The sequence below is a fragment of the Malus domestica genome, chromosome 01 (assembly GCF_042453785.1).
Source record: "Malus domestica chromosome 01, GDT2T_hap1".
Lineage (NCBI taxonomy): Eukaryota > Viridiplantae > Streptophyta > Magnoliopsida > Rosales > Rosaceae > Malus > Malus domestica.
In genome coordinates this window covers 29,191,216-29,214,228 of record NC_091661.1, presented here as the reverse complement: position 1 = coordinate 29,214,228, position 23,013 = coordinate 29,191,216, and the positions used below count along the sequence as shown (strand labels likewise).

The 23,013-nt window shown below is 34.3% G+C and overlaps 2 protein-coding genes across 8 annotated transcripts; both read left to right on the top strand.

Annotated features, from left to right (window-relative positions):
- The first annotated feature begins 4,226 nt into the window (after positions 1 to 4,226).
- Positions 4,227 to 10,329, top strand: MADS21 (MADS-box protein SOC1-like). 4 transcript variants are annotated; one of them, XM_017334930.3, is made up of 8 exons: positions 4,227 to 4,666; positions 4,872 to 5,066; positions 5,990 to 6,074; positions 8,796 to 8,857; positions 8,950 to 9,049; positions 9,169 to 9,210; positions 9,521 to 9,642; positions 9,819 to 10,329. In XM_017334930.3, exons 2-8 carry the CDS (start codon positions 4,885 to 4,887, stop codon positions 9,874 to 9,876), a joined length of 651 nt encoding a protein of 216 aa, XP_017190419.2. In that variant the 5' UTR covers positions 4,227 to 4,666; positions 4,872 to 4,884; the 3' UTR covers positions 9,877 to 10,329.
- A 5,357-nt stretch (positions 10,330 to 15,686) lies between these two features.
- Positions 15,687 to 21,552, top strand: LOC103439967 (MADS-box protein AGL42-like). 4 transcript variants are annotated; one of them, XM_008378632.4, is made up of 9 exons: positions 15,710 to 15,844; positions 15,960 to 16,082; positions 16,227 to 16,421; positions 17,379 to 17,460; positions 19,537 to 19,598; positions 19,690 to 19,789; positions 19,906 to 19,947; positions 20,260 to 20,301; positions 21,089 to 21,552. In XM_008378632.4, the coding sequence occupies exons 3-9, from the start codon at positions 16,240 to 16,242 to the stop codon at positions 21,353 to 21,355; spliced, it is 777 nt and encodes a 258-aa protein (XP_008376854.1). In that variant the 5' UTR covers positions 15,710 to 15,844; positions 15,960 to 16,082; positions 16,227 to 16,239; the 3' UTR covers positions 21,356 to 21,552. The 4 variants fall into 4 exon arrangements, with proteins under 4 accessions (XP_008376871.1, XP_008376847.1, XP_008376854.1 ...); XM_070826569.1 differs by lacking the exon at positions 21,089 to 21,552 and adding an exon at positions 20,484 to 20,955; XM_008378649.3 differs by having other exon boundaries at positions 15,687 to 16,082; positions 21,104 to 21,552.
- The last annotated feature ends 1,461 nt before the right edge of the window (positions 21,553 to 23,013 follow it).

The following is a 23,013-nucleotide window of genomic DNA, read 5'->3' as shown; positions in this document are numbered from 1 at the left end:
CGATGCCTTTCTTTCGCTTTCTCGCTTCCTCCGTTTTTTGGGTTTCATAGCCCATTTTCTCAAGTCTTGGCCTACCGATTCATTTCTAGTTATGGGCTGAGCCATCATGTACTCTTTTGAAATGGGATTTTTTATTTTTATTTTTTTTTGAAATGGGAATTTTTATTGTTAAGGAATTTACCTATTCTATTATAACGTGATGAGAAAATTGTAGAAACAATCTTTCAATTTTAACTCGATTAGATTAAAGGTTCATCAATTAAAAATTCACGACTATTGGTTCCTTAACTAATCAAAACGTAAAGTTATAGTTTTTTTTTCAATTTTTTTAGAACTTTCGTCAAAATGAGTCATATATCATGCATATGAAGTTTAATCATGAGGTTAATATGAAAAATCAAATGAGAAAAATTGCAATAATGGTCATTCAACTTTAACCTAATTGGAGAAATGATCCATCAACTTTAGCTCAATTAGAGCAATGGTTTCTCAACTTTAACCTAATTATAGCAATTGTCATTCCAACATGACTCATTTTGACTGAATTAACGAAAAGGATCATAGCTACATGTTTTGATGAGTTAAGGAACCAATGACCATGGATTTTTAATTGAGGTACTATTGCTCCAATTGGGTTAAAATTAAAGAACTATTTCTACAATTTTCTCTAACATATTATATATAAGAAATTGTTATCGACACTTTAAAATTTAATTGTGTGCTCCAAACGTTTTATAATTAGAAAGAAAAATACCCTTGTAAAAAGTGAAAATTTTTAATGACGACTATATGGACCTAACTAATGTTTTTTTTTTATATCTCTTTTTTATACATGCAATTTTGAGGATGTGGTATTCAATCACAAAATATGAGACCTCAAATATAAGGGTGATTGCTAACTAAGAGCTCGTGTTGAAGTATTTTTAAAATGATTGAAAATAATTTTGGTAAAATTGATTTTGGGTTCCAAACGTACTTTAAGTGCTTTAGAAGCACTAAATTTGTGCTTCTTGCAAAAAATACTTAAAGTGTTTTCATAAAATCCACTTGAATTTTTTTACTAAGAATTAGTATAAAAAATATTTTTACCACAAATGTTTTTAGTTATTTTGAAAATACTTTCAAATGAATGCTTATTAAGCTACAAACACTTTTCAAGTCTTGTTCTTTTCGTAATATCTCCTTCCCCATTTATTAACTGGAGAATAAGCTGGTTAATTAACCTGCACAAGTACAATGGCTGCAAATTCTACATTTTATATTATTACTTGCGCCGTTGCCATCAATTGAAGGGACTTGATTGAAATCTTGATGCAAATTGTAGGTATCTACCAGTACCTGATACTGTACACAGTTTTTTTCTTTTTTTTTTTGTTAAAAAAGGTAAAAGAGAAACTACAAAATAATGTCAAGAGGTTTAGGAACTTCATAAATATTAGATAATGATAATTGCTTATAAAAATATTGAGCTTGTTAGAGAGACTCGGGTTGGGCAATGGATCAGCAATAAAACTCATCGCCTATAGCGTTGTCGAATATTACATTCACAATCAAACTGTAACATCAGGCGACAATACTAAATCATTTCATCAAGATATTAAGGACTATTTTTCTTCCTCTTTATTCTTTCATTTTCCACCAATATAGCAAAGAAAGCCGCCTTTCCATATGCCCTTTGAATATATAACTACGAATTAAAGTGCTCCAAATTCATCTTTTTTTTTTTTTTTTGGTTATATGCAGAATCTATGATGAATTTTTCATCGTCCGAATTCACTATGAGAAGTAATTTTTAAATATTTGCATTGAATAAATTATAAAAGATAGAAAATTATAAAATGACGTCACAAACTTTTTTTTATATATAGAAACACCTAATAGATTTTATTGCAAATAAGTTTGAAATCTATTTTCCATAAAGTCTATTAGATGTTTTTATACTTAAAATAAAAGAAAAGCTAATAAAGATAGCTTGAAAACTTTGAGTTTTAACGATAAGGATAAAATAAAAAGTAAAATGAATAGTACAATGATTGATTTTTTAATGTAAAAATATAATTTTTCAATAAAATAAACAGTATTGAAATTTTTTCGTTAAAACTCCTTAAAATAAACCAATGTAGAATGCATTTTATCGCAAATAAGTTTGAAGTCCATTTGCCATAAAGTCTGTTAGGTGTGTTTAAATAAACCCATGTAAAATGCAGTTCACTCTCAAGTATCCTATTTTATTTTTATTTTATAATCTAGAGACCTGATTGACCATGCTACACAGACGAGCCAATGGTTCCGGCCAATGGTTCCCTTATGGTACGCAAATGGGACGGAACGGAACGGGACGGGACGGAACAGAACGGGACGGGACGGGACGGAACAGATGATGTAAATATTGAAAAAGAAAAGGAGAAATTTTGTCATAAAATGTTATAAATTTATGTTCCACGGATGTGGAACGGGTCGTTCCAGGGGGAAGAGGTGGAACGAAAAATCAGCCAAATTTCGTCCCATGGGACAACCCGTTCCACAGTTTTTAGGCGCACCAAACGTGGGACGGAACGGCTCGTCCCGTTCCGTCCCGTCCCGTCCCACGTACCAAACGGTACCTTAGGACCTCACCTGTACGTCCCCGGCTCGCTCCTAAAACCTTAAGGGGGCGTTTGTTGTGCCAGACTATCTCGAACTGGACTAACTTCAAGGATTAAGCTGGATTGACTTAGACTAAACTAAATTGGACTAACTTAGTGAAACGTTTGGTGCAGTGTTGAACTAAGAAGCTGGATAATAACAAATTCTAATATTATATTATTTAATATATAAATTATTAATATTTTATTATGATCTAGGTGACCGGAGATGACGAGGAGTCTATCGGGAGTGGTTGTTGAGCATGACAAGGACGAGAAATGATAGTTTTAGCTAGTCCCATGGTTATTGGGGGGTTTCGCTAAGACCTCTTAGTGAGGGGTTTTGTCCATGCTAGTCCTCTTTAGTCTCATTAATGTTAGTCCCAGCATGGAACAAACACGGTATTGGACTAACAGCTAGTCCAATCTAGTCCAGTCCCACTTAGTGAGGGCAAACAAACGCCCCCATGTAGGAAAATTTTTAGTTGTAACGGGAACACGGATGATACACCACATGTTTTTATGTAAGTGGTGGAAAATTTTAATTTTTAAGCTATTAATCTTTTAACACACATATCTAACAATTTACATAAAGACACGTGGTGTACCTGTTTGTGTGACGGTCAGATGAAAAATCTCTCATAAATGTAGGGAAAACAAGTTTGGACTCGGCACTCAAGGCTGGCACGTGACACGGTCGTATCTTGGAAAAAATGACGACGGTCTGCAGACATCGGACAATGCGGTGGCCTGTTTCTATTGGCTCATCCGCAAGTAATTGTACGATGATTACCTCAACATATTAAAAGAACCTATAAAGATTCCACTCCCTCTTCTCTTTCTTTGAGAAGAAGAAATGAGGTTAGGGAATCATTTAATTCATTTAATTACCCTTTTATTTCTTATTGCGAGAATGATAATTTTATTTTTAAAAAGTCACAATTCAAATGGAAATGAAAAGACATATTTGATTCATTTGTATTTCTATATCAATTTATAAAGGTTTATGTTCCTTTCAAATTGTGTAACAGGAAAAAAAATTATTTTATGTTGCAGAAGTTAATAAATTCTAAAAAAATTATAAAAGAAGTTTGTACAAATCCACATAATTTACCAAAATTCATGTAGAGTTGTAGAGCATTCAAACCTTTTAAAATCAGTCACTTAAAAAAAATTCATTAAAATTTTATGAGATCCAAATTGACAGTACTCTTAATTTTGTGAAATAAGAGAAAAAATGAGGTGAAGAATCATTTAATTACTCTTTTATGTTTTACTACGAGTATAAAAAATCAAATTTAAGTGTAGGCGAAAGTACACTATTATGGTAACTTGGCTACACTTATATCAATTATTTCATTTTTTATTTGCTATAGCTGAGAACTCTATAATTAATAGGGATGTGGTATCCACACACCATTTTTTACTTCTCTCACATCTTTTTAATTTTCGATCATTGGATTGGATGAATTAAAAAAGATCAAATGATAGAAATTAATAAAAGGTGTGAGAGAAATAAAAATGTATGTTCTATCCGCATACCCCTAATTAATATTATACTTTTTACTTTTTATTTTTTGTGGGTAGGAAGTTTGGGCAGAAGGACAAGGGGAATAATAGAAGGAGCTCTCGATCAATATGGAAGGAAAATGGTTGTGTGGCCTGAGAATAAAGAGAAGAAAGAGATTGGACACAATCAGATAAAAAATTCCTTCTTTGCGTTTCCTGCACTGTGAATATTATTTTTAGGGTTTCTGATCAGTTTTCCATAACTGTATCCTTCAAATCCAATACCGTTGTGTCCTTGTCGCTTTTTTGGGGGTGCTTTCTGTGTCCTTTTGGTAATTAACCCTTATGGGGTCTCTGGGTTCTATTTTTAGAAACTCAATTTACCATGTTTTTGGGAATTTTTTTTGTATATATGCTTTTGGGGTTCATCTATAATTTGCTTTTTATTAGAACTTCTTTGGGGTTTTCAAAGTTCACTATCTCCAGGGTCACCGGACGTTCTTCACAAATCCAACATTTTTTCTAGTGTTAGGGTACTTCTTCAAATCTTCCTGCTTGTAAATCTTTGTCTCAGTATACTGCTTCTGAAAAACCCTTCTATATATAGCGATTTGAGCTATATATGTTTCTTACCTTTACCAATTTTATAAGCTTTTTGCTTTTTTTTTTTTTTTTTTTTTTGTTTTTGTTTTTTTTCTTTGGTGTGACAATTAACGATGGTGGTGAATGATGAATTAGGCAAAGCCAAGACATGGTGAGAGGGAAGATTGAGATGAAAAGAATTGAGAATGCCACAAGCCGGCAGGTGACCTTCTCCAAACGTCGAAACGGCTTGTTAAAGAAAGCTTATGAACTTTCGGTTCTTTGCGATGCTGAAGTTGCAGTCATCATCTTCTCCCAGAAGGACAGGCTCTATGAGTTCTCCAGCTCTGAGTAAGTTTCTTTAATTTCTATAAATTCTTGAAACCGCATCTTTCTTTTCTTCTATATGCTTAATTTCATTAGATGAAACAAGAAGGTAAGGGGTACCTGTACTAGCTTGATGCTAGGGTGTAGTATGATGTAAAAATATAATACAGATTTGTAGCTTTCTATCCGTATAATCACAATCAATACTTGAAAACCTATATATATTTATGTTTAATTTGTACCATACATCTTACACATGATGTTTACCCTTATAATTATAATCAGATCAATTCAGATATATATTTAGTACAATATGTATTTGTTCAACTACATTCCAGCCAGATTTCTGTACTCAAAGTTTTAACTTTTACAAAATAATTTTGTACTCTTGTTTTACTTTTTTTGACTTAGATGAAGTTCACTAGACGTATCCTATACCCCACTGACCAATTTTATTTCAACTCACCAGCTCTAGTTATCATCCATCGTAGCTATTTCCTTGCGATTAGCATATATTTAACGTGAACGGGACATCTCAGCAGCCGGTTTGAGTTTGAAACGGGAGCAACCAAGCTGTATTAAACTGACCTGAAATGAATTCAAACATTAAAAACTCATCCACATACGATGGAGTTGTACCTTAATTATAATTTGTGAATTATTGCAGTTATATGTTCAACACAATTTCATTGATATTAGCCTACTCGTTTTACAATTTACAGGTGTGTAGGTCTAAATGCTAGCTGGCTTTTTTGTTAACTATGGAGCATTCTGTCCTTTGCAACAATTTATGTAGATTTTGTCCACTAAATTGAATGAGATTTCAGAAAATTGAATCATTGCAAAATGTCATCTATATCATATTGTTAAGAGATACTAGGATGAATGGAGTACAATGATTTCATCATTATCTGATATTTTGGACTTTTTTTTTCTGGATGCTTCAGCATGCGAGAGACTCTAACACGATACCGTAAATATGCAAAAGATCATGAGCAAACCAACAAGGTTGAAGTGGAACAACATGTGCAGGTTAGAAGCTCTATGTTGGATTTTGAAAATCCAATCTTTTAGATTTCAGATTTTGTTATGAAACTTAAAAAATCTTGATGTGATGAATTTAGTCTTGGGCCATAATCTTCAAAATGATGGAAGATAGTATGCAAGTGCATGTTGTCCAAAGTATAGACTTCCTTGCATTTAGAGTAGTCTTAATGGTACTATATTAGGGAAGAAAAAAAAAACTTTTAGCTTTATCTTTAAGGCTATGACCTCTTTTAGCTGATTTGTTTTAGCATCCTTTAATTTATAGAGAAGAAGGTAGTAATTTACATCAAATCTTGGTGGAAAGAAGGTCAATTTATACATGACTTAATAAAGAACGAGAACTATAGCAGTTTACTCAATCCTTTCTTTTGAAGTGAACTGGTTGAGTATATATGAACAAGATCTATTTCTTTTTCATTACGAAATTTAAAATTAATCTGTTAAATTTAGGTCTGTTGAACAAATTGCAAGTAATTTAGTTGCTTCCGGTGGGTTGGTGGGAGTATGCAACGACGCCTTCCATCAGGGAAGTAAAGGGTTGAGAAATTGGATAAATTACATGCCTACTGGAGGTATAGTTGTTACTTTTTGGGATATACATACATATGTATATGTGTGTGGTGTGCACGCGAAAAATTAATTGGGAAGTTTTTGATAGATTTTCTTCATATCAGCTGAGATTGAAAATTCGTTTTTACTGGTGTGCTAGAGGTACATGGTGAGTAATAAGCACCACTCCTTGCTTGGTTGCATCCTCAAATGGTGAACTCGTTTTTGCCATACATAACCTGAGTAGGAGCCTAGGAGTCATTTCTGGGTTCTTTATGGTTCTCAGGATTATTGTGGTTTATTTGGGGACAGAAGCACCAAGTCTTTGAGGGATCTACTTGCCTAGTCAGTTAACTTTCATGGGAAGTGTTTTTGAGATCACTTGCTGGGATGGTTCTTGTTCGTCCTACTTGGTTTTGCTATGCACCTTTCTTAACAATATATATAGAAGATAATCGAGAACTAATTGTTAGGAACTCCACACTTCTACAGTGAACCAGCAAATTTGAGTTTCATTCTAATAAATAAAAATCAAACAAGCATAGTAAGTCGGAAATTTTTAGTTTAACAAGAGTGAGTCCAATTGTTAAGTGTCATGTATAGCTCTCATGGGTTTGATTCATATAATAGTGGGCCAACCATTTTGAGAGAGAGAGGAGAACAATCAATAATGAAGTGAAGGAAAAGAAAACGCATTTGAGTTTCACAATTAATAGATGGGAAAAGAAAACGCATTTGAGTTTCACAATTAATAGATGGGACTCACATTTATCAAACTCACATAAATCCAAAAATAATGTTACATAGTTCAAACTATAGGAATCTAACTTATCTAAACTACTATGAAAACCCCAACTTTGCTTTATAGTTATCTTCTAGCTATGTGAAAATCATTACCGTACACACGCAATTGTGTCTGTATGTTAAGTACCATAAGATTTTAATTGCTGGCAAGTTTTTTTTAATTTGTTCGGAGTAGGATTCTCTAACCTCCAAATTCATTCCCCTCCTTTTCTCTCCCCCCACTCTCCACGTTATCTCTCTCTTTATAAAGAAGTCAACACAAGATGTTGACATGGTTTAATCGTGACCGTTCAAATAAGAGGGGACTAGAGGTGAAGGAAATTTGAAAGGGAGAGAGTCCTTCCCCACTATGTCCATCATCTCTAATTTACTACATTGACACTTGACACATGTTGAAACCAATTGTCCCACATCGGACAGAGGGAAGGAGAAAGAGTACTTTAAATAGAATTACCCCACCCTAACTAACACCGAGATCTTTTGTGATAAAACCTCACACCTGAGGATTGGACAGGTGGTAAAGTGGAGACAGTATTAGTGTTGTTGGAGTGGGCACTTGGCCCGTCGACCTGAAAAAATTCTACATGGTATTAGAGCCAGGGGACGGGCTTGTACACCCAAGTGATTGGGTGGGTCCCCACTGGCCCCGCGCAATGGGTGAACCCCGACATGGCTCCACGTAGGCCAAAGATGTTATGTGATTGGGTGGGTCCCCATTTGGCCCCACACGATGGGTGATCCCTGACATCGCTTCACGTGGTTGCCGATGTGTGGATCTCCACGTGTGACCCATAAAATGGGGTCTCACGTGCGGGGAGTGTTGAAACCAATTGTCCCACATCGGACAGAGGGAAGGAGAAAAGTACTTTAAATAGAATTACCCCACTCTAACAAACATCAAAACCTTTTGTGATAAAACTCCATACTTGAGGATTGGACAGGTGGTAAAGTGGGGACAATATCGATGTTGTTGGAGTGGGCCCTCAGCTCGTCGATTTGAAAAATTCTACAACACATGCTTGTCAAATGAAAATGGGTGAAAGAAAAGAGAAGTTAGGGAGAGGGAGGGGGTGGGGGTTTCAAGTCGTTGACTAGGTTAACTTTTAGCAACTCCTTTCACACCTAGAAATACTATAGTTCACATTTCGCAATGATTGTACTCTTTCGTTGGGACTTCTTTATGTTATCATGTGTTATAACCGCTGATGATATGATGTTTGTTTTTCAGACAATTTTGTTAGAGATGTGATTTTCGCACGCCCTTTTAACTTTCTGCTTTTATCTTTGGTTAAATCTAACCCCATATGAGACAACTTTTAACTGAGAAAAACTAATTAATCTGCATGCATGCAGCACTTGAAACATGAATCAGCTATTATGGCCAAGAAGATAGAGATCCTAGAAGCTACTCAAAGGTTTATGGCTTAGTTTGATCATCTTCTCCTGCATTTTTTACACTCAACTGACATTTCAGGTTTTCCTAAACTCTGAAATTTGTATGTCTTAGGAAGCTTTTGGGAAATGATTTGGATTCTTGCTATGTTGAAGAACTCCAAGAGTTGAGTAGCCAGCTTGAACGAAGTTTACGCAGCATAAGAGAGAGAAAGGTACATAAGTACATGTATTTCAGCTGATGGTCACAAGTCCATTTTCCTCCCAACTTGTATCAGTTAAATGGATTTTTTTTTTCTTCTATTGGAATTTAACTAACTTGAAGTGACTCCAGGCTCAATTATTCATGGAGCAGATGGAACAGCTAAAGGCAAAGGTATTTATTTATTTGCTAAAATGATCATAAAATCAAATCTCAATTGCTAAATTGATCATAATCGTTGACAGCATATAATTGAATATCGACAACACAGTGGTCAAATATTGATGACGTAATGGTTAGATATCAATGGCAAACTTGAAATTGATCTTTTCACCAATTGAGATTTGAAAAATGATCAATTGCAGCCAATTTCTCTTTAAATTTTAGTGCTACAAAACCTATTCATTTGAATTTTTACAGATATATGTCCAACTGCTTCACTAGTTCCAAGTTCTAACACCATCTTTCTCTCTTCTAAAATCAGGAGACTCTCCTCTTACATATATGTCCAACTGCTTCACTAGTTCCAAGTTCTAACACCATCTTTCTCTCTTCTAAAATCAGGAGACTCTCCTCTTACAAGAGAATGCAAAATTACGTGAACAGGTAAACTAGTCCGGTTGAACCCTTTTGCCATTATTTGATTACCAACAACTAGGTACTGTGAATGAGGTTTGAGGTGATGTTATATCATGATAAGAATCTTAAACCGATCATTGTGAATTTTTCTGGTCTTTCCTTCTTCTCTTGTTTATTTATCTGCACTATGATGATATGCTCAGAGTGGTGCAAAGCTGTGGATGGAGCATTCAGTTCAAGCAAAAAGAGCTTCTACTTTAAGCTATGAAAAAGCAGGAGTTTCTGCTTCTGTAAACTACAGGAGCCAAGGTAGCATGAGTTCTGAGGTGGAGACTGAATTGTTCATTGGACCGCCAATAATGCGCGCTGTTGATGCATCACAGCCTGAGTCAACATACATCAGATAAATAATAATGTTTGTCAATCATCTCTAAAGAAAATGCCATAACAATTAAAATAAAGAACAAAAAAATGCGATGGATACCCATCTGTAGTAGGCCGTGCTCTCAGATTAATAATACTAATAAGGTCAAACAATAAAAGATCAAAGAAGTTATAATTTCCTGAGTTTTGAGCCTGTTGTATAATTTTGTGTATGTTAGCACCACTTTATTTGCTATCAATGTATGAGGAGAGTAAGTGTGTGATGTAAAACTAGCGGAACATATTATGGAGCAACTGGAAGGTGTAAGTCAACGAATTGGTTTAGGGAAATCTGAAGTTAAGAGATTTTTATTTTTTATTTTTTATTTTTTTGGGAAAACATCTGAAGTTAAGGGGTTTGGTATTCGATTTGAGCCCATAATTCGCATTAAGAAGTGACAAGTAATCGAACTCATCTCTATGACATGGCTTTTCTGATCAAATAATGGGCGTTTTCTTCAGATTAAATAGTTATACCCTAATTCCTGTCTGAGAGAGCACTTACCCAAAGATTTTCATTTTTTCCCAATTTAAATTGCCAATGTAACTTTGATCTTGCCCTGAGAATTAAATAAATTCTATTTTCCTTATACGGTTGGTTTCTACATAAACATTTGTATGCACGAAACTGAAAATCACACGCATTTTTTCTTTCTCAACGCATTCATGTTTAATCATGTTTAATCATGTTTATTTTATTGGATAGATTTATTCAATTTGATGACTATATATAAAAAGGACCTTAAGCTAATGGTGCCTGATATTCTGAAGGTAGACTAATAATGCAATTTGTACGACTCGAATGCTTCGTTTCGCCCTATAAACTTCTCTTTCTACCTATCTACTCTCACGGTTTTGAGCTCTTGGATAAATTAGTAGCCTGATCTCAATGCGCTGGGTGTTGACATCCTTGCGCCTAGTCACCCGTTACATGAGCTTCAATTCACAAAGACACAAGGAATGTCAAATACCGTGTAGACTCTGGAACCTCAATGTCTTTCTCACACGTAGCCGGACCAGCAGCCATCGTGAAGGCTGCTCACTCGAGCTGGTCTCCTAAAGCTACTAACTAAAGTTGCGCAGGGCAACAAAAACCTTTGTTTTCCATAATCATAGAAGCATTTCTCCAAGAGCAAGTGATACCGGCGTCTCTTAACGAATCTAATCAGATGATTCTACACAATCCAATCAAATGCACCAAATTTTTTAGATAGTGAAATGGGATTCTTAAAGTAAAGAGAATGGTATCTTTGAGAGGAGCTATCTGAAGCTTTGGTTTGGTTTGATTGGAGGCCACTTGGATGCTGTTTTCTTGGAATCTGCTTTCCTCTACGGATTCCCATTTTCCGCTTGTTTTTTCTCGTTTCAGCCATACGCGTAGGAGGACTCGGCCTTCGTTTTTCTCGCTTGCTCTGTTTTAGGGTTTCTGGCTCATTTACCCAGACTCTATTGGAGTAGAATTGACATTCACTTCAACTTAGGGAGTGTAGTAGATTGGGATTTTGAGATATTTAATTTCTTTCTCTTTATAAATTTAGGGGTATTTAATTATGATTTTAAATTATTCTTTTAAAGTTTAGCTGTATTTAATCAAGATTTTAAAAGAGTTATAATATTTTAGATGTATTCAAGTAGAAATTAATTTTAAAGAATTTTAAAAAGTTGGTGAATCTGAGAGAATTTGATAAATTTTATAGTTTATTTTAAGTATTCACAAATCTCACATCTCCCTGAGAATTTGATGGAATCTTTCAAAATTTTACATAAAATCTCTAGAAATTAATTACACTCTATCAAAATCCATCAAAATCCCAATCGAATGCATCCCTCCAAGTGTCTATTGCCCAAGATTCAAAATCTTCACCTTCTTGCAGTTTAAATGAATTTAATGTAGAGGGTTCAAAACAGTCTTTGACTTCAAAAAAAAAAAGGATAAATAAAAATTAAATTAAAGATTTCGATTGTAATATGTATTAAGTAAAAGCTCACTTAGTATTTTACCCTGGCTAACATGTTATGCCGTTTTTAGATTTATTTAACTTGTAGAAGTATAAATAGTAAAAGAAAAAGGGAGTATGCTCATTATCTTACTATTATTATTATATGAGTTTAAATTTTGAGACAATATCAGACGTATTCTTATTTTATCATTGTGATTTTTAAGGTTTAGGTATTCTTCTTTATTTAAGAGATCGAAGGATGTGACTGACCTTGCTAGATCCAAAACATCATATTTCCAGGCTTTCGGCCAATGGTTCTTTCTGGATCCCACAAATACGTCCCCGTCTCGCTGAAAATTTGGATTCGGCACTCAAGGCTAGCTACGTGACACAGTCGTATCTTCGAAAAAATGACGATGGGCCGCTGACAGCAAATGCAGCATGGACTCTTAGGTACCTTGTAATTTAATATTAATTTTTGTATTAAAATTATAAAATATTATAAAAAATATGAGGTGACATAGAATTATGGCTTAAGTGTTGACTAATGTTTTTTATTTTATTTTATTATAACATACCACATAGTTCACAAATTTAATCTAAAAATGTAGCCCACCTAGCATTATGAAAATTCTTTCAGTTGATTCTCAAGCACTTTTACAAAACACTATTGCTTATATATAGCTCGTCCTCTCTCTTTTTCTTCTTTGTTTCTTATTTTTGCCGGTAATACTTGAGAGACTAGTTATTCAAACTTTGTAAATATATGATATGATTGTTGATGATTGAATTATTATTTAAGTGTTGATTAATATGCTTATTTTATATTAGGGAAATATCACATGGTTTACAAATTAGTCTAAAAAATTAGTGTACCTAACATTATTCTATATTTCCCAATTAAGAAACGCAACTAGGTACTTATATTTAAATTGACTAAACTTATGTCTGTTTATTTTATATTCATTTATTTGTTATGACTGAGAGTTTTATAGTTAATTATACCTTTTTATTGGGTTAGGAAGTTTTGTGAGAAATACAAACGGAATAATATAAGTAGAGCTATCGATCAATATGAAAAAAAGAAAAGAAAAAAAAAAAGGATTGTGTGGCCTGAGGATAAAGGGAGTGGGCATCCACAATTAGATAAAAAGATCCTTCCCTGTGTTTCCCTTCTATGTGAATATTATTTCTAGGGTTTCTAATTTAGTTTCCATATTTGTATTTCTTCTAAATAAAACGTTAACTTTAGTCTATGGAGTTAACTTTAAAAAGTAAATAGGAAGTTAGATTTGCAACTAATGTACAACGTTAAGGGTTTGTAGGCAATAAAATGATAACATTACCCTCTAAAATGAGTCATATGACTTAAGTTGATGAAAAATTGGATAAAATAATTTTGAAACTAATATTAGGGATTTTTTTACCGAAAAAAATCTAATTTTCACTGAGGTAATAATTTAAGAACTAAATCAACAATTAATCCTAATTAAAACTATGCCTTTTTTTGTGTGTGTATGAAGTTTGGAGAGAAAGACGAAGGGAATAATGGAAGTAGTCAAAATGGAAAGAAAAGGGTTGTGTGGCCTGAGAATAAAGAGATTTTTTATTTTATTTTTAATAAACGATAATATTTAAGTAAAAAAAGATTAAGTTTCACAATAAGTTAGCAATAATATAATTCAAATTCGGAAGCTTTATATATAGAGACAAAAACTTTCACTATATTTCAAGTAACTCCACTAGTTTTTAAACATGTCAAGAAGAGACGAAAACATGAAAACAATGTTTTAGAATACCAGTCATTCCTGTAAGTCTTTAGGGCTGTTAATAGAACCCAGCCCTCACAACTCCAACAAAATTAATATATGTCATAAGCTTAACTCATCATCGACTATTTCTGCAGAATCAGTTTTGAAATTATATGTAGAATCAGTTCAACTCGTCATCGACTATTTTGCAGAACCAGTTCAACCCGTCCTTGATCATTTTTGTAGCATCAGTTCAACTCGTCTTCGACTATTTTTGAATAATCAGCTTAACCCGTCCTTGACTATTTTGCAGAATCAGTTCAACCCGTTCTCGACCATTTTCCAGAATCAGTTCAACCCGTCTTCATTTTGCAAAATCAGTTCAACCTATTTGCAGAATCAGTTCAACCCGTCATCAACCATTTTTGCTGAATCGGTTCAACTCGTCTTCGACCATTTTTTTAGGCCAAAAGAAACACATTTAATAGATTCATTTACAAACCCATCTCTCTATACAACCCAATGAAAATACAACAAAATTACAACACAAAGTAAGCTCGATTTCACTAATCCTCACATACGAATCTTTGTTTGTTTCATCAGTAGATATTGAACCTAAAAGCAAATAAACAGAAGAAACAAAACATAAATTATAGTGATATCTTTAAGCTCAGTAACTAGAAAATAAGCATGCTTTTGTACAAATTAACGAAATAAAACTATATATGTTAGTTCAGAACTACAAACATGTCACCCTATTTTTGTTACCATAATTTAATCGAAGTAAAGAAAAATGAATTTCAATGTTGTTGTTCTTGTACATATCACTTATTTGATACCGACCTCCTAACTTATAGTAGAATACAAATTAAGATCCACTTCAACATCTATAAATCTCTACAAAATTAGCGAACTAACTCATTTCTAAATGAAGAAATCTTTTCAAATATGGGAAGTCTCCTTTACCTTAGAGGGTTTCAGTGCTTCACCAAGTCATCCTCGAGAAAAGCATTTTTTCTATATTTAAATATAAAGAGTTGGTAGACAAACTCACAGGTTAACATTGCTCTAGCTAGCTTCTGCAATAGTTCCTTAGTTCAAATTTTTTACTTGGGCTTGTTAAATTCTTCAAGATGACCTTTTGACAAATCGTCAAGAATGGCTTGTGCTTCATCGTACCATGTTTTCTTGATCATGCACATGCATAAATTGTGATTTTATTGGTATATGGATCGATATTTGTTGTTTATTGATGAAATAGGAAAAAGGAAGAGAGAGAGAGAGAGAGAGAGAGAGAGAGAGAGAGAGAGAGAGAGAGAGTGAGAGAGAGGTAGAGAGTGAGAGAGACATAGAGAGAGGAGCATGAGAAAGAAAAAAAAAGAGAAATAAGAGAGTAGGAGAAAGAAGTGTGAAAAAATGCAAAAGATAAAATGTATTTTTGTAACTTACATTTTAGAGGAAAAAAAAAGTAACATTATGTTTGGATGAGGGAAATAAACTTGAAATTTAGATAAAAGTCAGAATTTATAAATTGACATACACCAATTCCCCTGTTTAGATTCATAAATATAGAAATTTAGAATTTTTGTGTAGAAAAAGAACTTGGAATTTGGGACCTCCAATTTCCAAGTTTAAATTCCATGTAAATATGTGTCATTTCCCAATTTTTATGATTGATGGCTTAAAAATAACAAATTCCGTATTCAAGTCCATTGTTTTTTTAGATTAACCAAACAAGAAAATTCACAAATTCTAGAAAATAAAATCCTGTCATTTCAATTTCTCTCATTTTAAAATTTCTTAATAATCTTAAATTTATTAATCCAAACATAGTGTAAATGATGTCATCTTTCACATATATTAATTTTTGTCTTTCATTGAAATGTTTAAAAATTTTTGTTTTAATATAAAATTAAGTATTAAAAGTATATTTATCTGTAATTTTTCCTTCACATTCGGCTTTAAAAAAAAAAAAGAGATTGGACATTCACAATCAGATATTCCTTCTTTGCGTTTTCCTGCACTGTGAACATTATTTTAGGGTTTCTGTTCTATTTTCCATAATTGTATCCTTCAAATCCAATACCGTTGGGGGTCTTTTTCTGTATCCTTTTGGTAATTAAAACTTATTCTCTGGGTTCTATTTTTAGAAACTTAATTTAAAATCTTTTTGGGAATTTTTTTCTTTCTATATATCCTTTTGGGTTCATCTCTAATTTGCTTCTTTTAGAACTTCTTTGGGGTTTTTCAAGTTGACTATCTCCTGGGTTTTCTTCATTGTCACCGGACGTTCTTCCCAAATCTGACATTTTTTCTAGTGTTGGAGTACTTCTCCAAACCCTCCTGGGTGCAGGTTGTAAATCTTTTTCTCAATAGTGCTTCTAAATAACCCTTCTATAGCTAGCTTTTTGAGCTATATATGTTGCTTATCTTTACCAATTTTATAAGATTTTTCCCTGTTTTTTGCAATTAACGATGGTGGTGGCCGATGAATTAGGCAAAGCTAAGACATGGTGAGAGGGAAGATTGAGATGAAAAGAATTGAGAATGCCACAAGCCGGCAAGTGACCTTCACCAAACGTCGAAACGGCTTGTTAAAGAAAGCTTATGAACTTTCGGTTCTTTGCGATGCAGAAGTTGCAGTCATCATCTTCTCCCAGAAAGACAAGCTCTATGAGTTCTGCAGCTCTGAGTACGTTTTCTTTAATTTCTATAAATTCTTGAAACCCCATCTTTCTTTTGTTCTATATGCTTAATTTCATTAAATGAAACAACAAGGTATGGGGTACTCGTGATGCTTGGTGCCTGGTGCTAATGCTAGGGTGTACTATATATGTTGTAAAAATACAATACAGATTTCGAGCTTTCTATCAGTTCTAGTCATAATCAGTACTTGACAACCTATATATATTTATGTTTAATTTGTACCATACATCTTACACATGATGTTTACCCTTATAAATTTATAATTATAATCAAACCAAATTCAGATATATCTTTGTAATTAGTACAATATGTATTTCTTCAGTTACCTCACAGGCAGATTTGTGTACTCAAAGTTTTAACTTTTAGAAAATATTTGTGGCATTTTGTTTTCCTTTTTTGACTTAAATGAAGTTCACTAGACATATCCTATACTCCACTGACCAATTTTACTTCAACACACCAGCTCCAATTATCATCCATCCTAGCCGTTTCCTTTCGATTAGCATATATTTAACTTGAACGGGACTTCAGCAACTGGTTTGAGTTTGAAACGGGAGGAACCAAGCTGTATTAAACTTACCTGAAATGAATTCGAACATTAAAAATTCATCCACATACAATGGAGTGGTATTTTAATTATAATTTGTGAATGATTGCAGTGATATGATCAACACAATTTCATTGATAGTAGCTTACTCCTTTTACAATTTACAAAGTGTAGGTCTAAATGCTAACTGCTTTTTTGTTAACTATAGTGCATTCTCTGTCCTCTGCAACAATTTATGTAGATTTTGTCCACTAAACTGAATGAGTTTTCAGAAAACTTGAACCACTGCAAAACATCATCTATATCATATTGTTAAGAGATACTGGAACTAATATGGAGTACTCTATGATTTCATCATATTTGAATTTTTGACCTTTATTTTTCTGGATGCTTCAGCATGCAAGAGACTCTAACACGATACCATAACTATGCAAAAGATGAGCAAACCAACAAGGTTGAAGTGGAACAACATGTGCAGGTTAGGCGATCTATCTTGGATTTTGAAAATTCAATCTTTTAGATTTCAGATTTTGTTATGAAACTTTAAAAATCTTGGTGTGATGAATTTAGTCTTCGGCCATAATCTTCAAAATGACGGAAGATAGTGTGCAAGTGCATTGAGAGTAGACTTGCTGATATAACTATATTAGGGAAAGAAACAACTTTTAGCTTTCTCTTTATGGCTATGATCTCTTTTAGCCGATTTGATGTATTTCAGGATAGAAGCTTAATTATAGTTACGGACCTAAAGTTTTGAGTCGTAATTGGCCCTTTATATCACAAAAAATGTTTCAGCGTCCTTTAATATATTGAGAAGAAGGTAGTAATTTACATCAAATCTTGGTGGAAAGAGATCGGTTATACATGATTTAATAAAGAACGAGAACTATAGCATTTTACTCTCAATCCTTTCTTTTCAAGTGATCTGGTTAAGTATATATGAAAAGATTATATTTCTTTTTCGTTACAAAATGTAAAATTAATCTGTTAAATTTAGGCATATGTTGAACAAATTGCAAGTATTTTAGTTGCTTCCGGTGGGTTGGTGGGAGTTTGCAACGGGGCCTTCCACCAGGTAAGTAAAGGGTTGAGAGATTGGATAACTTCCATGCCTTTCTGGAGGAATAGTTGTCACTTTTTGGGATATATACATATGCATATATGTGTGTGCACGTAAAAAATTAATTGCGAAGTCTTTGTTAGATTTTCTTCATATCAGCGGACATTGAAGTTTCGTTTTTACTGTTGTGCTAGAGGTACAAGGTGGTTAATAAGCACCACTCCCTGCATAGTTGCATTTTATATGGCGAACTCATTTTCACCATATATAACTTTATCTGGGAGGCATTTCTCGGTGCTTTATGGAAAAGGAAAGAGGATTATTGTGTTTTATGTGAGGGTTCTAGTAGCCTAATCAGTATAACATTCCTGGGAAGTGTTTTTGAGATCACTTGCTGGGATGATTCTTGTTCTTCCTACTTGGTTTTGTTATGCACCTTTCATATCAATGTATTTATAGAGAATAAAATCAAGAACTAATTGTCAGGACTTCCACACTTCTAGAGTGAACTAGCAAATTTGAGTTTGATTCTAATAGATGAAAAGCAAACAAGCATAGGAAGTGAGTTCAACAAGGATGAGTCTTATTGTTAAGTGTCATGTATAGCTCTTATGAGTTTCATTCATATAATAGCGGGCCAACCATTTTGAGAGAGAGAAAGGAGAACAACCAATAATGAAGTGAGGGAAAAGAAAACGCATTTGAGTTTCACAATTAATAGATTGAGCTCACATTTATCAAACTTACACCAATCCAAAATTAATGTTAAATTGTTCAAACCATGAGAATCAAACTCATCTAAACTAATATGAAAAACCCAACTTTGCTTTATAGTTATCTTCTATCCATGTGAAAATCATTACCGTACGCATACAGTTGTGTCTATATATTATATAAGATATTAATTGCAGGCAAGTTTTTTGGATTTTTTCCAGAGTAGGATTCTCTCCCTTCTAAATTCATGCCCCTCCCCTCTAATCCTCTCCCATTTTCCTCTTTCTCTTTCACTTTTTATAAAGAAGTCAACACCAGAAGGTGACATGGCTTAATCGTGACCGTACAAATAGGATGCAACTTGAGGGGAGGGAAATTTGAAAGGGAGAGAATCCTACTCCAATTTGTCTATAACCACTATTTACTACACTGACACTTGATACATGCTCATCAAATGAAAATGGGTGAAAGAAAAGAGAAGTGGGGGGGGGGGGGAGGGAGGGGGTTTCAAGTCGTTGACTAGGTTAACTTCTAGCAACTCCTTTCACACCTAAAGAGATTAAAGATCACATTTCGCAATGATTGTACTCTTTCGTTGGGACTTCTTTATGTTATCATGTGTTATAACCGTTGATGATATGATGTTTGATTTTCGACAATTTTATCAGAGATGTGATTTCTGCACTCCTTTTTAACTTTCTGCACTCATCTTTTGTTAACCTAACCCCCATATGAGACAACTTTTAATTGTCAAAAGCTAATTAATCTGCATGCATGCAGCACTTGAAGCATGAATCAGCTATTATGACCAAGAAGATAGAGATCCTAGAAGCTTCTCAACGGTTTATGGCTTAGTTTGATCATCTTCCCCTGCCCTTTTTCACTCAACTGATATTTTAGGTTTTCCTAAACTCTGAAATTTGTGTGTCTTAGGAAGCTTTTGGGAAATGATTTGGATTCTTGCTTTGTTGAAGAACTCCAGGAGATCAGTAGCCAGCTGGAACGAAGTTTACGCAGCATAAGAGAGAGAAAGGTACATAAGTACATGTATTTCAGCTGATGGTCACAAGTCTATTTTCCTCCAACACGTATCTGTTTAATGGATTTTTCTTTTTCTTTTGGAATTTAACAAACTTGAAGTGATTCCAGGCTCAATTATTCATGGAGCAGATGGAAAATCTAAAGGCAAAGGTATTTATTTTATTTTTTGCTAAAATATCATAAAATCAAATCTCAATTGCTAAATAGATCATAATCAAATATTGACAACATCAATCGAATATCGACAACACAGTGGTCAAATAATTACGACATAATGGTTAGATGTCAATGGCATACTTGAAACTAACCATTTCAGCAATTGAGATTTGAAAAACGATCAATTGCGGTCGATTTCTCCTTAAATTTTAGTGCTACAAAACCTATTAATAGTAATTTTTACAGATATAGATCAACTGCTTCACTAGTTTCAAGTTCTAACACCATCTTTCTCTCTAAAATCAGGAGACGCTCCTCTTACAAGAGAACGCAAAATTACGCGAAGAGGTAAACTTTGTTAAGTCCTGTTGAACTCTTTTGCCATTATTTAATTACCAACAACTGCGTACTGTGAATGACGTTTGAGGTGATGTTATATCATGATAAGAATCTTAAACCGATCATTGTAAATTTCTCTAGTCTTTCTTTCTTTTCTTGTTTATTTATCTGCACTATGATGATATGATCAGAGTGGTGCGAAGCTGTTGATGGAGCATTCAGCTCAAGAAAAAAGAGCTTCTGCTTCTGTAAGCTATGAAAAAGCAGGAGCTTCTGCTTCTGCTTCTGTAAACTACTGGAGCCAAAGTATCATGAGTTCTGAGGTGGAGACCGAATTGCTCATTGGACCGCCAATAATGCGCGCTGTTGATCGCATCGCAGTCTTAAGCAACATACATCAGATAAATAATAATGCTTGTCAATCATCTCTGAAGACAATCCCATAAAAATTAAAATAAACAAGAAATGCAATGGATACCGGTCTTTCGTAGGCCGTGCTCTTAGATTAATAATATTAATAAGGTCAAACAATAAAAGATCAAATGGACGTTTATAATTTCCTATGATTTTTGAACCAGTTGTATAATTTCATGTATATGCTTAAAGCGTCAGGTTGTAGCACCATATTATTTGCTTTCAATGTATCAGTAATGGTTGTGTTAATTTCCACCGAAAACAATCTTCGCCTTACATGCATTACTATTACTGCTTTCAAGGAGTGACCTAACTAATTATAAACTCATGCAAAATTCCTTCTCTTATTGATGTGAGATACATTCTTAACAACTTTTGACAGTCCGGATGTCCGCAGTGGAATGTGCTAAAAGGGAGGAAAGACGGAAGAATGTCAAGAGCTAATGAGACCATCAACTTACCACCTCCAACTTTCAACGAAGATTTGGTTGCTTTATCTGGTGGTCGCACTCTAGGGTTTTCACATTGTTCTTCATTCGAATCCCGACTTCGGAATTTTAGTTCGCTTCATGGTGTCGACCCAACCATGAACAATGTGTTCTCTCAGAAGGTAAGAAACAAATGCCGAAAGCCAAAGTGCGTTCTTTAAGGAGTTTGCAGCTTCTATGGTAAAACTTGGAAATCTTGGGGTGATTGAGGATGGTGAAGTGAGACAGAATTACCGTGTGGTAAACTCAAATCAGAGTGAGGGCAATTACTCAAAGTTTTTTATTTTTACAATTTGTTCCCAATTTAAATCGCCAATTTACTTTGATCTTGAGAATTAAATAAATTTTATTTTTCTTATACAGTTGGTTTCTGCACAAATATTTATACGTAAGAAAATGATAATCAAACGTCTATTTTCTTTTCTTCCATATTCATGTTTAATCATGTTTGTTTTGTCTCTTAGACTTATCCAATTTGATGACCATATATAAAAAGGACCTTTAAGCTAATGGTGCCTGATATTCTGACGGTAGACTGCAATTTGTACGACTTGAATGCTTCGTTTTCCCTATAAACTTCTCTTTGTACATATCTTTTTATTTTGAACAAAACGATATTATCTACACTGAAAGGAAGATGATGGGCTTAGCCTCACAATGAGCTAGCAATAATGTGGTTCAAATTCACCTTTGGTGAGAATCGAACCTAAAATCTCTCATTTACCAGTGAAGAAAAATATCACTAGATCATAATACTAAGTGGTTAATTACACTAACACCCTTTGAGGTTTATCATGTTTTCACAAAACCCTCTCACGTTTGAAATATAACGCTAACACCCCTTGAGGTTCTAATTCACTTTCACATAACCCCTTTAGGGCTAACATCACCTTAAAATAATTTCTTAAAGTACAAAAAATTATCTCAACTATTGGTGTCATGACACTTTCATACCTCATCTTTTTAAAATGACAATGTCATACCTCATCTTACGAATTTGTGTTAATATCGTACCTCCGTCAGTTTTTCTGTTAATTTTTCTGTTAAGTGCTGACGTGGCTAGAGACGGGACCCATTTTTTATAAAAAAATTAATTAAATATTTAAAAATAAAAATTAATTATTAAAAAATAAAATAAAATATAAAAAACCAAAAAAAACCCCATCAACCCGTGTGCCCTTTCCCCAAAAACCCAGATCCATTTCTCTCCCACCCAACCCCTTATCTCTACTCTCTCTCTCTCTCTCTCTCTCTCTCTCTCTCTCTCTCTCTCTCTCTCTTCTTTCCCTGCAAGGCTGTAACTTGCATCCCTAAAATCCCAAAACACAGGAACCCTTCCCACCCGTCCTCCCCCCAACCTTCCTCCACCACCCACCCTCTTTGATGCCAAGGAGGCCGACGATGGCTTCACCCGCAGCTCTTCGAGTTGGTCCCTGTTCATGTCGAGGAATCGGGGTCGATGATGTTGATGTCTTCCTCGGGAAGAGATTGAAGGCTCTGATCAACTGCTTCGCGTGCATGGACGGGAAGCTGGACCTGGCGAGCCCGAGAGAGTTCGTGAGCTTGGCGGCGACAATCGGAGGGAAAAGGAGGAGGATGAGGTGAAAAGAGAGAAAGGTGATGAGGTGAGGGAAGAGAGAATTTGTGCGTTCCATGGCTTGTAAGTCTGCGTTTTGGGGGAAGAGAGAGAGAGAAATGAGATAGGAGAGAAGGGGATCTGGGTTTCCGGTGCACCTTCTTAAACCTCGCCCATTTTCTGAAACTTGACTTTGAGAATTGAGGGTTTGGGTGTGTAGGAGGGGAAGAGGATCTGGGTGTG

Excerpts from the sequence above, each read along its gene's own strand:
- MADS21 (XM_017334789.3), top strand. The coding sequence starts at position 4,885 with ATGGTGAGAGGGAAGATTGAGATGAAAAGAATTGAGAATGCCACAAGC. Across the intron at positions 6,075-8,795 it reads AAGTGGAACAACATGTGCAG|CACTTGAAACATGAATCAGC; the intron begins GTTAGAAGCTCT and ends GCATGCATGCAG. Across the intron at positions 9,211-9,600 it reads TGGAACAGCTAAAGGCAAAG|GAGACTCTCCTCTTACAAGA; the intron begins GTATTTATTTAT and ends TTCTAAAATCAG.
- LOC103439967 (XM_008378625.3), top strand. The coding sequence starts at position 16,240 with ATGGTGAGAGGGAAGATTGAGATGAAAAGAATTGAGAATGCCACAAGC. Across the intron at positions 16,422-17,378 it reads TATGAGTTCTGCAGCTCTGA|CATGCAAGAGACTCTAACAC; the intron begins GTACGTTTTCTT and ends TGGATGCTTCAG. Across the intron at positions 20,302-21,088 it reads ACGCAAAATTACGCGAAGAG|TCCGGATGTCCGCAGTGGAA; the intron begins GTAAACTTTGTT and ends AACTTTTGACAG.